The 18,445-nt window shown below is 41.1% G+C and overlaps 1 protein-coding gene across 2 annotated transcripts in view; it reads left to right on the top strand.

Moving 5' to 3' along the window:
• Window positions 1-5,904, top strand: part of ABHD6 (abhydrolase domain containing 6, acylglycerol lipase) — a 39,692-nt gene extending 33,788 nt beyond the window's left edge. For both annotated transcript variants that reach the window (XM_072598828.1, XM_072598829.1), the window contains exons 7-9: window positions 2,963-3,017; window positions 3,213-3,313; window positions 4,597-5,904. In XM_072598828.1, coding sequence (XP_072454929.1) covers window positions 2,963-3,017; window positions 3,213-3,313; window positions 4,597-4,773 — 333 coding nt within the window. In that variant the 3' untranslated portion in view covers window positions 4,774-5,904. The remainder of the gene's footprint in view (window positions 1-2,962; window positions 3,018-3,212; window positions 3,314-4,596) is intronic.
• The last annotated feature ends 12,541 nt before the right edge of the window (window positions 5,905-18,445 follow it).

Below are 18,445 nucleotides of genomic sequence, written 5' to 3'. Positions count from 1 at the left end.
GCTAAGCAAGAGGGACCACCACGGATCTGTTCTTAGCCTGGTGTCAATTAACATTTTTACCAATGTTGTATCAATGATTTTTATAGAGGCAATTGTTGTTTAGTAGTTTTCAGCTGTGTCCAACTCTCTGTGACCCCAATTGGGGTTTTCTTGGCAAAGATACTGGACTAGTTGGCCGTTTCCTTCTGCTCATTTTTCAGCTGAGGAACTGAAGCAAACAGGGTTAAGTGACTTGCCTAGGGTCATACAGCTAGGAAGTATCTGAGGTCAAATTTGAACTCAGGTCTTCCTGACTGCAGACCCAGCACTCTATCCATCTAGAATCATAGAAAGAATCTTTGAAAACATGGAAAGGTTGTGTATATGATAAAAAATTGTACATTGAGGAGGTTCCCCATTAATTGTGGAACGGTTGAACAAGTTATGGTATATGGATGTGATGAAATACTATTGTGCTATAAGAAATGGCAAGGCGGGGGCGGTATTTCAGAAAAACCTGGGAAGACACTTAGATGAACTGAAACAAAGGGAAAGGAGTAGAATCCAGAGATCAACTGGTATAATGGTGACATTATTGTAAAGACAAACAGCTTTTAGAACTCTGATTAATTCAGCGTCAAACATGATTGCAGAGGACCCATGATGCAACGTGCTACACTTCCCTCACAGAGAAGTAATGGACCCAAAGGCATACTGGGATGTTATTTTCAGATGTGGCCGGGGGGGAATCAGTTTGGTCTGAATATTCCTATTTGTAACAAGAGGTTTTTTTTCTTTCTAAATTGAGGAACAAGGAGAAAAGATTGGGGAGAGAAAAGGCAGACTTTTGTTGATTAAAAAAATAATTAAAAACAAAGATAAATGCATGAAAATAGGTTTTATGTAAAAACCTAAAAGGGGGCTAATTTTAAAACTGTAAGTAAATACTTTTTCGTTTCTTAGTTGAATTTTATTTTTTCAGTGAAAGATACTCAAACCAATGAATTTTTCAAAAATTCAATTTGATTTCTGTTTAGCTCCAAATTCTCTCCCTGCCACTTTCTCCTCCCCTCCATTGAGAAAGCCACAAAAACAAAAGCTGTTACTGATGTGTGCAGTCACACAAAACAAATTCCTGCATTGGCCATGGCCCCCCCGCAGTCCCCCAAATGCTTCAGTTTTCTTCCTAAGTCTATCATCTCCCTCTCTGGAGGTGGGCAGTATGCCAGCCTTCATAAGCATGGCATTTATGGCAAGAACCAGGATGCAGCATTTGTAGTAATAATTATAATAACAAAAATAACAATAATAATAGCTAGCATTATGTAGCACTGTGTGGTGTCTCATCTGATCCTCACAACAGCCCTGTGAAGGAGGTGCCATGGTTATGCCCATTTTACAGATCAGGAAACTGAGATATAGAACGGTTAAATAACTTAGCCAGGGTTATACAGCCAAATAAGTGTCCAAGATGGCATTGTACTTGGATCTTCCTGAATCAATCTGTTCCTACTTCAGGACAGAATTGAAAAAGGACTTGGAAATTTCCTGGTCACCAAGTCAACCAGCATTTATTAAGCACCTATTTCCATGTGCCAGGTACCAAATGTTTTGTGCTAAGTGTTGAGGATAAAAGAAAGGCAAAGGAAAGTCCCTGCCCTCTAGGAGCTTATAGGTCAACAGAGGAGTCCCTTTGAGGTCAAGTGACTTGATTAAGGTCATACAGGCTTTCAGCCCCCAGCTCAGCTCTCTTGCTATCCTTGAACCTTGCCCCCTCTAGCTTAGCAAACCTTCTGATCACCTGAACTAGAGCCAGACTTCAAGAATGGAGATGAGCCTCCCCCCACCCCAGCTTCACTAAATGCATTTACATTTCAAACTGACATGGGGGCAGGGGTCACCTGAGGCACTGGCCAACATGGTCACCATATTGGATGTTCACTTGTTTTCTTTTGTCACAGGAAGGAAGGTTCCATGAAGGGGAAGGAGGAGACTGGGTGTGGTTGCACTGATGATAATGTAAAGATGAAAGGTGTCATAAAAATACCTAAAATGTCTTTTGAGTTTTTTTAAACAGTTAATTTGATGAAGATTTTAAGGCAGGAGTTCTTGACATGGGGTGCCAGGTAGATAGATTTCAGAGGATCCACAAGCTTGAATAGGCAGAAAAGGACATCTTTATTTTCACTTATTTATAGTTTCCTTTACAATCTCATATATTTTATTTTATGCATTTAAAAATATGATTCTGAAAAGAGGTCACCGCACTGCTGACAGGTCTAAAGTGAAGGCCCTGGCTTTAGGATAATCAGGGAAATGCTCATTGAGAGTAGATGAAATAGTAAATGAAGAGATCTAAAGCATCTCACTTCAGGGACTTGTCAAAAAGAGAGACCTAGGCTGCCAAGCAATAACCAAAATCTTGCTTTGCATTTATTTTGGAGGTCCTATGACAATATTATTACTTGCTATAATTATCATCTTCAAGGTCTGTAGTAGGCTTTATAGTTGACAGAAAGTGAATAGTGCCATTAAGTTGAGAAAGGCAGACAGGTTGGTCGCAATGTTCCATCAAGGGGAGCGATACACTAAGCGTTTGGTAGGATTACAGGAAAGAGTCAAAAATTGAGAACATTGATAAAATCACTTTGGGATAAAAGGCATTTTTTAGAGACTAAACTCCCAATTATGTTATGTAACACATTATTGGGCCTGAATGATTTGATTTCATTAAAACCTGTACGAGTCGTTTAACCTCTTCCTCAGTTTCCTCCTGTGTAAAATGGGAATAATAATAGCACCTACCTCCCAGGGTTGCTGTGAGGATAACATGAGAAAATATTTATAAAGCATTTTGTAAATCTTAAAATATTACATAAATACTGCCTATTATTACACAACTCAGTTTCATTTCAAAGACCTACATCAGTGAAGATATTAAAGTCATTTTTTTAGATAAATAAACGTATTTTTTTCAATTTAGATTCTCCAAGGCCTTGTTGATGTTCGAATTCCACACAATGATTTCTACCGAAAGCGTAAGTAACGCTGCTGTCGTTAAAATTGAAGTCATGGCTTGTTGGCATTTGTTTTTTTAAGTGTCTGATGTTGTCTGGAAATCTTTTTGTTGGATCACTATACAAAAAATCCCTGTAAGGCGGCAGTAGCATCTCCCAGAATAAACAAGCTTGCTACCTCAAAGTATGTTCATTTGTTTTTCTTTCTCTGAGAAGTGTTTTTAGAAATCATAAGTGAAGAGTCAAGATACTTACTCCAAGAAAACATGGAGAAGATCCAAGTCCCTACGCTGATCATCTGGGGGAAGCAAGATCAGGTATGTCTTCCTGTGTACTAATGTTGGAGTCAGGTTGACATACTCTCTATTAATTTCACTGAGAGAAGTATTCTTTAGGCATGGGTGGTTATTTATTGTGAAATAATCCCTCATTTTTATTTATTGTGGGACAGAATCAGAATGGCCCTGTGTCATAATCCAGAATTTGAACCTAGAGTAGGTATGGAAACATTATGTCCTCCCCTTCCCTACCCAGCCATCTCTCTCCTATCTTTTCCTGGAAGTTTCTTTAAGGGTCTTTTATTTACACAAAGTATATCTTAAGAGGAAGGAAATAAGTCAAAGTATGGCTTATTCTATTATCTATATCTATAGATATATCTACTATCTATTCTAATATCTATTATCTATATAGATGTTTCAGTGGAGAGGTAGCTCAGCAGTCAGGAAGGTCTGAGTTCAAATTCCCCCTCAGACACATCCTAATTGTGTGAGTTTAGGCAAATCCCTTAACTTCTGTTTGTCTCAGTTTCTTCAGCTGTAAAATGGGGATAATTAATAGCACCTCCTATCTGGTTTGCTGTAACATACTATTTGTAAAGCTTTTAGCACAATGCCTGGCACATAGCTGGTGTCATATTATCAGTAGTAATAGGAGTAGAACTTGGAAAACCTTAGCAATCTCAGGTAAACTGTTTATTGGATTTTGGATCATCTGAATATTATTGATGAAGAGATGATTTGTGAGAGAATGTCTTCTACTGGGTCAGTTTCATATGAGCATCACCAAGGAAATGATCAGTGTAGTATCTGTGATGGATCATATAATATACTGTTGAGAGAATCCCAGAATCAGAGATGGGCGAGACCTCCCTCCCACCTAGTGGGGAATAAGAATCTCTTCCATATCATGATATATCCACCTCTAGCCCAATACCTGGCACCTAATTCACTTTAAAAAATAGTTGCTGGTTTGAATGAAATATCCAAGAGGTCATCCAACTTTTGTTTGAAGACCTCTGCCTCTACCTCCCCAGGCAGCCCATTCCACTCTTGATATAGTATTACTTAAACCTGCGATGGATATCTTTGGTGTAAGGAGGTCCTAGTGAGGAAACTCCCTCTATCAGTGCACATTAGCATCGTCCCTTTCATTTCTATCATGGGAAAGATGTTTGGAGTCCTGAAAAGTTAAGTGACTTTCCCTTATGATGTAGCCAGTAGAATGTCAGAGGGAGGATTTGAATCCAGGTCTTATGACTCTCAGACTAGTGAGAATGTGATGAAATCTCCATGTAACCCTGAGTTCTCTCTCTGCTCAGGTCCTGGATGTATCTGGAGCTGACTTGTTGGCCAAGGGAATCTCCAACTGTCAGGTGGAACTTTTGGAAAACTGTGGCCACTCGGTGGTGATGGAGCGGCCCCGAAAGACAGCCAACCTCATTGTGGAGTTCTTGTCTTCTGTGCACGGTGCGGCCAACAGTAAGAAGCTTGACTGAGCTTCCTTTGGGATCCAGCCCCTGCCTAGGATCTGCTCAAATTTCAGAAATCCGACACTCTGTTCGCTTCTCAGGGATCCTGTACCCAACACACAAGTGAAGTGCCAAAGTCCCTGTGGAATCCAGAATCACAATCACTTTCTAACCGTTAGCTCTATGGCGCTCTGCTTCCATAAGGGACCAGAGAGGGTTTTGTTTTGTTTTTTTATAAAGGTGGAATAAAAGCAATTGAGCCATGGAATAGACAAAGTCTTTACATTCATCCAGCTGACAACACAGGCACAGTTTTGTGACAGCTGACCCATAGTGGACCATAACCTTCAAGTCTATATCAAGCCCAAGAGACTTTCCTTACCAACTATGATGTCACAATATTTCTGTTAGAATCTCTCACCTTGCATGATAACCCGTTGTGGTAGGAGACCTTCTCAGTGAAACACTTACTCCTGCTTATGTCTAATTTATTGAAGCTATATGTGGAGACTTAGACAGGAGAGTCATATATGAGCTGAAACCCTGAGATTGTCAATGTAAAATGTTTCAAGTGGCCGTAGAGGAGAGAGGTGCTAAGCTTGGGATCAGCTGTAAGGGTGCTTGTGGGTACAGGTCAACAGCTGAGAACAGATAGTTAGTTGAAAGGTAATGAAAACCCGATTTGCCAGAAATGTCCCTGGAATCATTTATTTTTAAAGAATTGGCGCCTAATCCGCAAACTAAGCAATAATGCTCTAGGGAATGATGCAAATGATCAAATTAAGGTTCCATCCTACGTAAACAAGTGACTTGCTTCTTTTCTATTAACCCGTGCTGCTGAAAATCCTTGGACGTAAAGAATGCATTTGTATTACTGAATTCTATGAATTCTTCGCACAGTCATGGGATTGACAAGGGTAGCAGCTATAAGATTTTCCTGAAATGGCATAAAATAAGTCTACATTTGATTAGGACCACATAGGGGATTCTATTTTCAAACTCCTAAGTGAGCTCATGCGTTTGTTAAAGGGGGAAAATGAGTATTTTTAGAAAATCTGGGTAGCCAGTCTGGGTGATTTCTAAGTCTCATTTGTATCCTGTTTGTAATTTGTAGCTGACTGAAATGGTCTGTCTGGAGTAAAGAGCAAGCCTGGTCAAGCTGTTCCTTGTGGCTTCTTTTGTTGTCTGAGCTGTCTTTCCATGTTCTCATTGACACATTGAAGACAGTGATTTGAAGGTATAGGAGCTCCCCTTCACTGGTGCAGGGCACCTCCTGGTCTCTACATTGAGTTTTAGACAGTTGCCTGAGGCTCAGAGGGGTGAAATGACTGACTCATGATCACGTAGTACCAGTGACAGAGGGAAGCTGCATGGGACAATGGAGAGAGAGCACGGGCTTTCGAGTGAGAGGACCTGTGTTCAAATCCCAACTCTGCCACCTTCTCCCTCTGAGCCTGTTTTCCCATCCATAAAATGAGAAGTCTGGACCAGATGACCTCGAAGGTTCATTCCAGCCCTTAATCTCTGTAGGACCATAGGACTCCTGATTCTGGGTCCTTTACTTAATCACCTTCCCCAATCTCACTCCCAGCAAATCTTTGAGGCTTGGTCTTTGAGAGGGGAGGGCTATATTTTGGGCCCTCCTGGCTCAGAGTGAATGTCAATAGAAACTGTTTCTCATTTGATGGACAACCCTGAAGGTCTTCCCCTCCCAGTCTGATATTTTTTAAAAATTAAAGTGGCTTTCCCATGACTCGTTTCTTAAAGAGGCCTATTCGCTTAATGGGCATTACCTCACTCAAAGTGAGAACCTGAAAAGGCCTTAGCGTAAAAAGGCCAGTGTCTCCCATTGCATCCTGGGCCATCTCCAGTGGCCCTGATGAGTATCTGGCCACTGGACCCAAATGGCTCTGGAGGAGGAAGTGAGGCTGGTGACCTTGCACAACCCTCCCTCACTCAAAACAAAGTCCACTGCAAGTCATGTCATTATTTCTCTGATGTCATGGTGCTCTTTGACACAACAATCCAGCAAATCTCCCAGGAGGACATCTGTATTTTGCTTTGAAAGATGTAAACCCTTGGTGTTTTTGCTGCAGTTTAAGCCTCTGCCCTAAGTGTTCTTGGAATTTGCCTCCCATCTTCTCACCCTGGGGCTCAGGCCTCACTGGCCCTTTGGATGTCCAGCTCCGACCCTCCCCTTTGGAGATCACTGGTTCAGCCCTGCTTCACTCACTCCAAAGTCAACACATGTCATCCTCCTGATGCCTTTGGTCCTCTTGGAGAAGGGGAACCAAGGATGAACCACAGCAGTGATTTAGAACAAGCCTTTTATTTTATGGATAAGGAAGCAAAGTCACTGGGAGATAAGAGGTTGTGGCAGAATTCAAACTGAGCTTCTCTTGACTCTAAATTCAGCTCTTTTTGTACCAGACAAGGCTCTCTGTTTCCTTAGGGTTAACCATGTTAGAGAAAACAGAGCAAGCAGCAGGAGCCACAGAAGATCTTCTGCTTGGCCTGTGTGTTCCATGCTCAGCCCTTGGCTAAACCAGCTCAGTCTTTCCCAGGCCACGATGAAGTCATTTATAAATCATTACACAGCAAAATCTTGGCCTAGGACAAGGGTTACTTGTGGTTGTCTTGGACTCTGACCCTTAGGGATCATAGATCTAGTGCTAAGTCATCTAGTCAACATGCCCCTCCCCTACATGGGAGGAAATCGGAGATTAAGAGATTTGTCCAATTTCACACAAGTAATAAGTGTCATGAACAGAATTTGACCTTAGGCTCTTTTGATTCCATAACCTGTGATCCATATGCCAGATCACACTCCCAGATATTCTGGGCCTCTCTATTTCCAGGGATATTCTTTCCTCTAGTTCCAACCATCCAGCCAAGTGTGCTGAATCATATTCTCCTTGTGATAAGAGCTGTTCACAGGCTGGATTGTCTGGAGTGAGGCTGATCATTTTAGACTAGACTCATCTAACCCTGGTCTGGGCAACATTCCTGAGTGTAGTTTAAACCAGATTAAAATGTAATTTGGAAATACTTAACAAAATAGATAAAAATACAATACAACATAGATAATGCTAATGTGTGGTTTTCTAAGTCAACATGCAGCCTGTAGGGCTACTTATGAATGGTTGAATGGTTTGGTTCTATTTGGGTTTAACACCACCGGTTTAGACCTTAAGCTCCAAGAAAAGTCTTGTTCATTTAGCTTAGTCTATCCAATGAACAGATTTTGTTTTAAAACATTGTAATACCTTTAACACAGCCCAGATTAGTGGGTAGCAAAGACCAAAGAACCCTTCCTAGTATCATTTAACCAAGAACACAAGTAAAAGCAGCTAGGTCTGACATTGTATACACTTTTCTCTCCCCACAGTCCCCTACCTCTGTACTGTGAGATGGAAGTAGTTCCACCATCTGCTCTTTGGGGCCAAGATGGCAGTTAATCTGAGTTCAACCTTCTTTCAGCATTATGTTTGTTCACATTATGGTCATCATTGTAGATATTATTCTGTTAGTCAATCAATCAGCAAGCATTTATTGAGCACTACAATGTGCCAGGCATTGTGCCAAGGGTTGAGATATAAGGAAAGGCAAAAACAGTCTCTGCTCTCAAGAAGTTTGCACATACATGATTTGTCATCCTTTGCTCTTGCCTCAGTTCATTTACATCTTCCTACAGTGGGTTTCTAACAGGTCAGCCTTCCATAAGTTTGCAAGGTTTGAGAGAATTTTCTCGGGACCTTTTCATACTTGGGGAAACTGATGATCACAGCCCTTATGCACACCTCTTGATCCCTGGATAAATCCTACATTTAATCTGATACCCTGCTAGTGTAGAGATTATTAACATTCAGACTGAGTTAAAAACCTGTAATCACACACAATCGCTGCCCAAACTATACCCATAATACAATTAATTCACACAGGGATCTCTGGAGTCTTAAATGGTGAACAAATTCTACAGGAACAAGCTTCCATCCCACTACTCTGTTCTTGTGATTAAAGGCATAAACAGAGTAGTTGGGAAACACTTTAGGACAAAGGTCCAAGAAGGGATTTCAAAGGTCTCCATTTACCTTCCATTCTGGCTGTACTATGTCTAAGAAAAGCAAGGCACAGACAGATCCCACCTTCATATCTCTGTGATTTCAAAAGCAGTAGGAAGTTGGGTGAGGATGTGTGAAAAAGAGCAACTTACAGTGGCCCTTCTGAAAAACATTACGTTGGAGCCTGAGAAATAAAACTTCATGGAAAGTCACAGAATTTGGGAGTTGGAAGGCATTTCAGTGGCCAACAATGTAGTCCGAGACGTAACCTTCAGAGGATCCCAGGGGAAAAGCCATTTTGTAGCTTGATTGGTGGTAGATGGGATATTTCTTCCAGTTTTTGCCCCTGTCTGAGTAGATTTGGAATGTAAGTTATCAGTGAACATGAAGTATTCCATTTTTGTCTTTGTATTTCCCTTAACGTTAGTGCCTCTCCTCTGCTGCTGATCTCCAATTTTTTTACCCTGTACATATCTTGTTTGTCCAGAGTTGTTGGCATGTTTTTTCCCTCATTTAAATTATGTGTTCTATGAGGGCAGGGACTGTCTTTTGCCTTTCTTTGAATTCCCAGTGTTTAACATAGTTCCTGGCACATAGTAGGTGCATAATATACATTTACTGATTGTAAATGATAAAGCAATGCATATATTTGCACAGAGAAGCATAAACTCATGTAGGGCAGAGGCTAACCAATAACCTTTTATTATTTCTGTGAATGGGTATCAAGTGTAAATAGAGTCAGGAGGAAAATGCTGTTTGAAGGAGCAGTTGTAGGGAGAGAGGTCATGTCTATGAGTGGTGATGTTACAAATAATGAAAGATGAAAAGATGCTGAAAACAAACTTCTCTATCTGCAAACATGCCTAGGCACGTGTGCCCTGTTACTGCATAGAGCCTGTTTTCCTACCTTCTGTTCTCTGCCAAGCTTCTGGAAGCAATCATGGCCCCCCTTTCCCTACAAACCACTATAATATGGCACATTCTTGAAACTGCTGTGTCGAGTATCGCCAATGGCCTCACTACTAAACGCTAGACCGTTAGATCTATGAGGGCAGGAGAAAGTGTAAGGAATCGGACAAGTGATTTCATGGGTATAGGGGAACTCTCAAGTGAGAAATCTCCAGTCCAATGCAGGACACCACCTTCTCTCCATTTCTAGTGTTGGTGAATTACCTTGAGCTTCAGAGCTTCAGACCAGCCTGAATCTCATAGCCAGTATGTGTCACAGGTAGTCCTTGAACTCAGGTCTTAGTGTTGAAGCCAGCTTTGTTCATTATAACACCACTAATTCTTCACATACCCACACAAACACATCTCAAATAAAGACATGTTTTCTGCCACTTGCCATATTGGTTGCTCAGGGTACAAAATTAAGAGCTATAGTGGTGCCTTCCCCTTAATGAGCCATTCTATTCCCAATTTCCATGTCCCCCATACCCAATGTAGTCATTCTACTGCTCACCTGTTCTGAGGGACATGGTTATAACAATGTTAAGGGGGGGCACAGCCAAGATGGTGGAGTAATAGCATGGACTTCCCAGAGTGCTCTCCATAAATCCAGTCAAATACCTGTAAAAAATAGCTCTAAACAAATTCTGGAGTTGCAGAACCCACAGAATGATGGAGTGAAACAAATCTCCAGCCCAAGAGAGCCTGAAAGGTCACCAGGAAGTGTCTATTGCTCCACACTGGGAGCAGAGCACAATACAGTGTGGACAATGAGTGCACAAAGAGGACCTCAGTGGGCCCTGGGGGGACTGAATCTCTCATACCTGTGGTGGTTTCCAGACTTCACCAACCCAAGACACTGAGGACAAATTGGAAGGTCAGTGGAGAAAAACCTGTGGGACCAGTGTGAAAGAGTATGGCTGTCTTGCCCCAGCCCCAGGAGGGCAGAGGGGGGAGGGGGCAGAGGAACCCAAAGCAGCCTACAGTAGCAACAGGGGCAGCTGCAGCCATTGTTTCTGGAGTTCTAGGTCCACAGATTGTGGGGGGACGGAGCAGCTGACAGTACACCCCCACACACACACACACACTGGAAGCAGGAAACTACCTTGACAAAGAGCTCAAAAGTCAAGGAAATGAGCAAAAACCTGAAAAAGAATCAAACTATAGAATCTTACTTTGGTGACAAGGAAGACCAAAATACGCAAACAGAAGAAAACAAAGTCAAAACTGCTCCATCCAAAACCGCCAAGAAAAATATGAATTTGTCTCAGGCCATGGCAGAGCTCAAAAAGGATTTTGAAAATCAAGTAAGAGAAGTAGAACAAAAATTAGGAAGAGAAATGAGAGTGATGCAAGAAAATCATGAAACACAAGTCAACTGCTTGCTAAAGGAGACCCAAAAAAATGCAGAAGAAAATAACTCCTTAAAAAATAGACTAACCCAATTGACAAGGGAGATCTAAAAAGCCAGGAGGAGAAGAAAGCCCTAAAAAGCAGAATTAGCCAGATGGAAAAGGAGGTCCAAAAAGTCACTGAAGAAAATAATTCCTCAAAGTTTAGAGTGGAGGGGTGGAACCAAGATGGTGGAGTAGCAAGATGGACCTGTAGAAGTTCTCTGCTGTAACTCATAAAATACCTGTAAAAAATGACTCTAAACATATTCTAGAGCAGTAGAAGCCACAAAACAACAGAGTGAAAGAGATTTCCAGCCCAAGACAGTCTGGAAGGCTAACAGAAAAGGTCTATTGCACTGGGCTCAGAATAGAACACAGAACAGCGTGGGCAACGTGGCACTGCAGGGACAGGACCAGAGCAGGCTTCAGGGTGCCACTGGCAGCAACAGTTCCCAGATTGTCCAACCCATAAATGCCAAAGACAGCTTCAAAGGTCTCATTCACCTGGGTGAGAAGGGAAAGTGGTCTGGACCTGCCTGCAGTAGCCACTGCAGCAGCAGTGCCCATTTTTGGAACTCTTGGCTTAAAGACCCTGGGGGAATTGAGCAGCTGATCTGAGTCTCAGCCCTGAGTGGCGGTTCTAGGGTGAGGAGGAGCACTGGCTGGTGGAGCTGGTGGAGGCTCTGGAGAGGGAATCCTACTCTCAGATCCTGGGCAGAAGAGTACTTGTGGTTAATCCCAGACCAGAGCATGATTGTGCCTTGGAGGAACTAAGAACTTACAGGTCTTTGGAGTATACCCTCCTCTTGACAAAGGACTCAAAAGTCAAATAAATGGCTTGGAAAATGCCCCAAAGATGGAAAAAATAAGACTATAGAAGTCTACTTTCTTGGTGAAAAGGTATTCTCTTCCATCCTTTCATATGAGGAACAACAATGCATACCATCAGAGAAAGACCTAAAAGTCAAGGCTTCTGCTTTCAAAAACTCCAAAATAAATATGCAATGGTTTCAGGTCATGGGAGAGCTCAGAAAGGATTTTGAAAATCAAGTAAGAAGGGTGGATGAAAAATTGGGAAGAGAGATGAGAGAGATGCAAGAAAATCATGAAAAGTAAGTCAACAGCTTGCTTAAGGAGATCCAAAAAAGTGCTGAAGAAAACAACACCTTTAAAAATAGGCTAATTCAATGGGCAAAAGAGGTCCAAAAAGCCAATGAAGAGAAGAATGCTTTAAAAAGCAGAATTAGCCAAATGGAAAAGGAGGTTCAAAAGCTCACTGAAGAAAATGGTTCTTTGAAAATTAGAATGGAGCAGATAGAAGCTAATGACTTTATGAGCAACCAAGAAATTACAAAAAAAAAAAATCAAAAGAATGAAAAAGTTGAAGACAATGTGAAGTATCTCACTAGAAAAACAACTGACATGGAAAATAGATCTAGGAGAGAAAATTTAAAAATTATGGGACTACCTAAAAGCCATGATCAAAAAAAAAGAGCCTAGACATTATCTTTCAAGAAATTATCAAGGAAAACTGCCTTGATATTCTAGAACCAGAGGGTAAAATAGATATTGAAAGAATACACCAATGGCCTCCTGAAAGAGATCCCAAAAGGAAGACTCCTAGGAATATTGTAGCCAAATTGCAGCACTTCCAGGTCAAGGAGAAAAGATTGCAAGCAGCCAGAAAGAAACAATTTGAGTATTGTGGAAACACAATCAGGATAACACAAGATCTAGCAGCTTCTACATTAAGGGATCAAAGGGCTTGGAATATGATATTCCAGAGATCAAAGGAGCTGGGATTAAGACCAATAATCACCTACCCAGCAACACTGAGTATAATCTTTCAGGGGGAAAATGGTAATTCAATGAAACAGAGGACTTTCAAGCATTCTTGATGAGAAGACCAGAACTGAATGCAAAATTTGACTTTCAAACACAAGAATCAAGAGAAGCAGGAAAAGGTAAACAGGAAAGAGAAATCATAAATGACTTATTAAAGTTGAACTGTTTACATTCCTAGGTGGAAAGATTATATTTGTAACTCCTGAGACTTTTCTCAGTATTAGAGTAGTTGGAAGGATTATATACATATAGACAAGGGGCACAGAGTGAGTTGAATATGAAGGAATGATATCTAAAAAAATAAAAATTAAGAGTGAGGGAGGAATATATTGGGAGGAGAAAGGGAGAAATAGAATGGGGCAAATTATCTCTCACATAAAAGAGGCAAGAAAAAGTTTTTTCAATGGAGGGAAAGAAAAGGGGAGGTGAGAGGGATCGAGTGAACCTTACTCTCATCAAATTTGGCTTAAGGAGGGAATAACATACACACTCAATTTGCTATGAAAATCTATCTTACACTATAGGAAAGCAGGGGACAAGGGGATAAGCAGGGTGTGGGGGGAAATGATAGAAATGAGGGCAAAAGGGAGGGGAGGGTAATTAGAAGTAAACACTTTTAAGGAGGGACAGGGTCAAAAGAGAGAATAGAATAAATGGGGGACAGGATAGGATGGAGGAAAATATAGTTAGTCTTTCACATCATGAATGTTATGGAAGTGTTTTGCATGTATAACCTATATTGAATTGTGTGTCTTCTCAGTGGGGTTAGGTGAGGAGGGAGGAAGGAAGAGAAGTTGAAACTCAAAGTTTTAAAAAAGAATGTTAAAAATTGTTTTTACATGCAACCGAGAAATAAGATATACAGGTAATGGGGTATATAAATCTGTCTTGCCCTACAAGAAAATAAAGAAGATGGGGAATAAGGGAAGGGAGGAGCATGACAGAAAGGAGGACAGATTGGGGGAAGAAGTAATCAGAAGGCACAGTGTCTTGGGGTGGGGGAGGGAAGAGATGGGAGAAAATTTAGGACTCAAAATCTCATGGAAATGAATGTTGAAAACTAAAATAAATTAATAATTAAAAAAATAACAATGGTAATGTACCCTTAAGGGCACAGACTGATTTGTCACATACCATAACAAGGGAAAAACCCCCTTAGCTCTGTTTGATTCTAGGTATAAGTCATATCTGACAGTCAATCATGTAGTCACTGGGTATCAAAAGCCAGGCTCAGGATAAACCAGATGTGGAAATTTGTCACATGTCATTTTCTATTATTGGCTTCATGACAATTCAGACAGCCATCCCTGTTACCAAAACTCAGAACATCAGTGAATTATAGTCCCATTAGTTTTTTTTAACTTCAAATAGCAAAATTTCACTAATCACAACATAGGACTTGAATATTATTCATTTTCTCATATTTCCTTAACAGTTACATTCTATTTATCCTTTACTGTTTTTGATGATGACAATTCATATTTATATAATTTTAAAATTTACAAAGTGCTTGCACCAGAGATGAAAATAAAGATAATTGCAAAATAGTAATGATGATAACTTAATTTACAAAATATTTTAAAGATTTACAAAGTACTTGCACTGAGGCAGTGGATTCAAGAAACAGAAACAATATTAGACTTGGAGTCAGGAAGACCTGAGTTCAAAGCCTGTTGCAGGCATTTAATGTCTCTGTGGCTTTGGCAAGTAATCCAACCTCTCACTTCCTTGCCTGTGAAATGGGCATAATAGTAGCAACTACCTCACAGGGTTGTTGGGAGAATCAAATGAGACAACATATGTAAAGCACTTTGTAAACCTTAAAACACTGTGTAAATGTTAAATGTTATCATCTTGCAGAGTATAAAGAAGTAGAGAAATTCTAATGGTAAGTTGAGTTTCTAAACAAAGTCTTTGTATATGCCTTCATACTCAGTGACAATGAAAATCCAGGTATAGGAAAGGAAGTTGAAAACCATGCTTTCGAGTCAAGAAATGAAAAAAGACCAAAGGCTTGTGTCAGACTACTAAGAAGCTTCATACCTGCAAGCTTTTCAAGAAAAAAGAAGTGAAAGAAAGCATTAGATGTGTCAAACACCAAGGAACATCATGAGATGAAATAGATGAAGTCTTCATAAAACAGAAAATGACTTCACTGAGTTACTTCAGATTCAGCTGTCTGTATATGATTGAATCACTGACTGGTTAGCTAGATCGAAGTTCACAATCATTACCAAAATTTTTTTAAAAAAAGATGAGAAGAAGAAATAGCATGCAATTACAACCATTTGAAACCAGTCTAAACAAATTTCTCAAGGTGAAAAATGATAAAAATTAAAGACACCACACTTGTCATTTCTTACAGAAGGCAGTCAACATGATGAAGATCTCTAAAGCAGGGCTTCTTAAACTTTTTCCACTGGCCAATCCTTCTGTGCTTCTTAAACTATGGGTCACAGCCCCATTTAAGGGGACTCAAATATGGGCCACGACCCACAGTTTAAGAAGCACTACAAAAACCCCAAACCACCCCTGCCAGAAAACAGTTGACCTCCTTGCTTTTTAAAAAAAATTATTTATTTTTAGTTTTCAACATTCACTTCCAAAGATTTTGAGTTCCAAATTTTCTCCCCATCTGTCCTCTTCACCCACCCCAAGACACTGTGCATTCTGATTACCACTTCCCCCCAATCTACCCTCCCTTCTATCACACCTCTCCCTTCTCCATCCCTTTCCTCTCTATTTTCCTGTGGGGGCAAGATAGATTTCTATTACACATTGCCTGTATGTCTTGTTTCCCAGTGGCATGTAAAAACAGTTCTTAAAATTTGTTTTTAAAAGTTTGAGTTCCAACTTCTCTCCCTTCCTCCCTCCCCACTCATCCCCACTGAGAAGGCACACAATTCAATATAGGTTATACATGTGTAGTCATGCAAAACACTTCCACAACATTCATGATGTGAAAGACTAACTAAACTTCCCTCCATCCTATCCTGTCCCCCATTTATTCTATTCTCTCTTTTGACCCTGTCCCTCCTCAAAAGTAAACAGTTCAACTTTAGTAAGTCCCTTATGATTTCTCTTTCCTGTTTGCTTTTTCCTGCTTGAAATCTCTTGAAAGTCCTCTATTTCACTGAATGACCATTTTTTTTCTCCTGAAAGATTATACTCAGTGTTGCTGGGTAGGTGATTATTGGTTTGAATCCTAGCTCCTTTTACCTCTGGAATATCATATTCCAAGCCCTTTGATCCCTTAATGTAGAAGCTGCTAGATCTTGTGTTATCCTGATTGTGTTTCCACAATACTCAAATTGTTTCTTTCTGGCTGCTTGCAATATTTTCTCCTTGACCTGGGAGTCCTGCAATTTGGTTACAACATTCCTAAGAGTTTTCCTTTTGGTATCTCTTTCAGGAGGCCATTGGTGTATTCTTTCAATATCTATTTTACCCTCTGGTTCTAGAATGTCAGGGCAGTTTTCCTTGATAATTTCTTGAAAGATAATGTCTAGGCTCTTGTTTTCTTCAATTTTCTTTTTCAGGGTGATGTTCTCATCAGTGAATTCTTTTTTTATAGTTTTAAAATCACTGGCCAGTTTTTCTTTCATATCCTTCTTCAGACGTTCCAGGTAATCTAGTTGTGCTTGTGAGAAATTCATAGTCCCATCTGAGGTTTCAGATGGAAGTACAGTCTCAGCCCTAACCTCTTTGGTGTTTGTGTTTTGGTCCTTATCCCCATAGAAAGATTCTATGGTTTTTTCACTTTTCGTCTGCTTTTTCCGATTCATGATGTTGGCTGAGTGTTGTAGCTTTTGGTTCTTTCAGTCAGAAGGTACAGATCTTTAAGTTGAGCTGATGTGTGTCTGGGCTAAAAGCAGGCTTTTGTTTTTTGTTTCCCCGATCAACCCTGGAGTTAGCTTGTTAGGTGTGTGGGAGGTGTGGTCTGGTCTCAGGCTATCTCCTCAGCTGACTTGAGGCAAAGGCAAGGTCAGGGGATGGTAATCCCAGCTTCCCTATTGTCTTCCCTTTTCCCCTGGAGGGCTGGGGCACGCCTAGAAGCTAACGCGTGTTCCCGCCCCTCCTGGGGCTCGTCTCCTGGCTCTGAGGCTTGCCTGGGTCTCAGTGCGAATTTTCTCTGCCCTGGGTCATCTGTCCCTCCAGATCGCCTCCACCACAAGAGGAAGAATCCCCCTTTGCCACTTTTCCAGCCTCTGGTGTTATGAGACCACCCGCCCCCTTCTGCTGTTCCCGCTGATCCAGGATTAATCTGGGGAAGAATTTTATGGTTCCCTCACGGTCATCAGGGGGGAGGAGAGAGCACTTACTGATCACTCTGCCATCCCAGTTCCTGGAAGTTCAAGTAGTGACCCACCGAAGTCCGTCTTCAGGCTGAATATTTCAAGGGCTGCTGCGGTGATGTCTGGCACTCAGCGGCTCTCACCGGCTCGGCCTGGCTTATCTCCTGCTCCGCTGGTCTTGCCCGCCACTCTCGGGCTCCTCTGGTCCCCTCCGCCCTGCCGCGCTGACCGCGCTGCGCTGTGCGCCGGGGTCTTGCCCCCGCGGAACAGATCCCTCCCGTGGACCCTCCGGTCCAGCCTGGGCTCCGAATCCGTCAAAGTCCGTCACCCACTGGATTTTACACCTCCAAAGTCTGGTCAGACTCTCCCCCCAGAGATATCCAGAGGAGTTTTTCCAGGAGCTTAGGTGAGTCGTTGCTTTCACTCCGCCATCTTGGCTCAGCCCCCCCCTAGGCTCTTGTTTTGATCATGACTTTTAGGTAGTCCCATAAGTTTTAAATTGTATCTCCTGAATCTATTTTCTAGGTCAGTTGTTTTTCCAATGAGATATTTCACATTGTGTACTATTTTTTCATTCCTTTGGTTTTGTTTTGTAATATCTTGATTTTTCATAAAATCATTAGCTTCCATCTGCTCCATTTTAATCTTCAAGAAATTATTTTCTTCTGTGAGCTTTTGGACTTCCTTTTCCATCTGGTCAATTCTTCTTTTTAAGGCATTCTTCCTCTCATTGACTTTTTGGGTCTCTTTTGCTATTTTGGTTAGTCTATTTTTTAAGGTGTTATTTTCTTCTGCATTTTTGGGTCCCCTTTAGCAAGCTGTTGACTCATTTTTCATGATTTTCTTGCATCACTCTTATTTCTCTTCCTAATTTTTGCTCTACTTCTCTTACTTGATTTTCAAAATCCTTTTTGAGCTCTGCCATGGCCTTACCAATTTATAATTTTATTGGAGGCTTTGGATATAGGAGCTTTGACTTTCTTGTCTTCTGTTTGTATATTTTGGTCTTCCTTGTCACCAAAGCAAGATTCTATATTCTGTTTCTTTTTTCAGGTTTTTGCTCATTTCCCCAGCCATTTACTTGACTTTTGAGCTCTTTGTCAAGGTGCTTCCAGTGTGTGTAGGGGTATACTGTCAAATGCTCCATCCCCCCACA

Source organism: Notamacropus eugenii, chromosome 3 (genome assembly GCF_028372415.1).
Source record: "Notamacropus eugenii isolate mMacEug1 chromosome 3, mMacEug1.pri_v2, whole genome shotgun sequence".
Taxonomy (NCBI): Eukaryota; Metazoa; Chordata; class Mammalia; order Diprotodontia; family Macropodidae; genus Notamacropus; species Notamacropus eugenii.
This window is presented reverse-complemented; position numbering and strand designations above follow the sequence as displayed.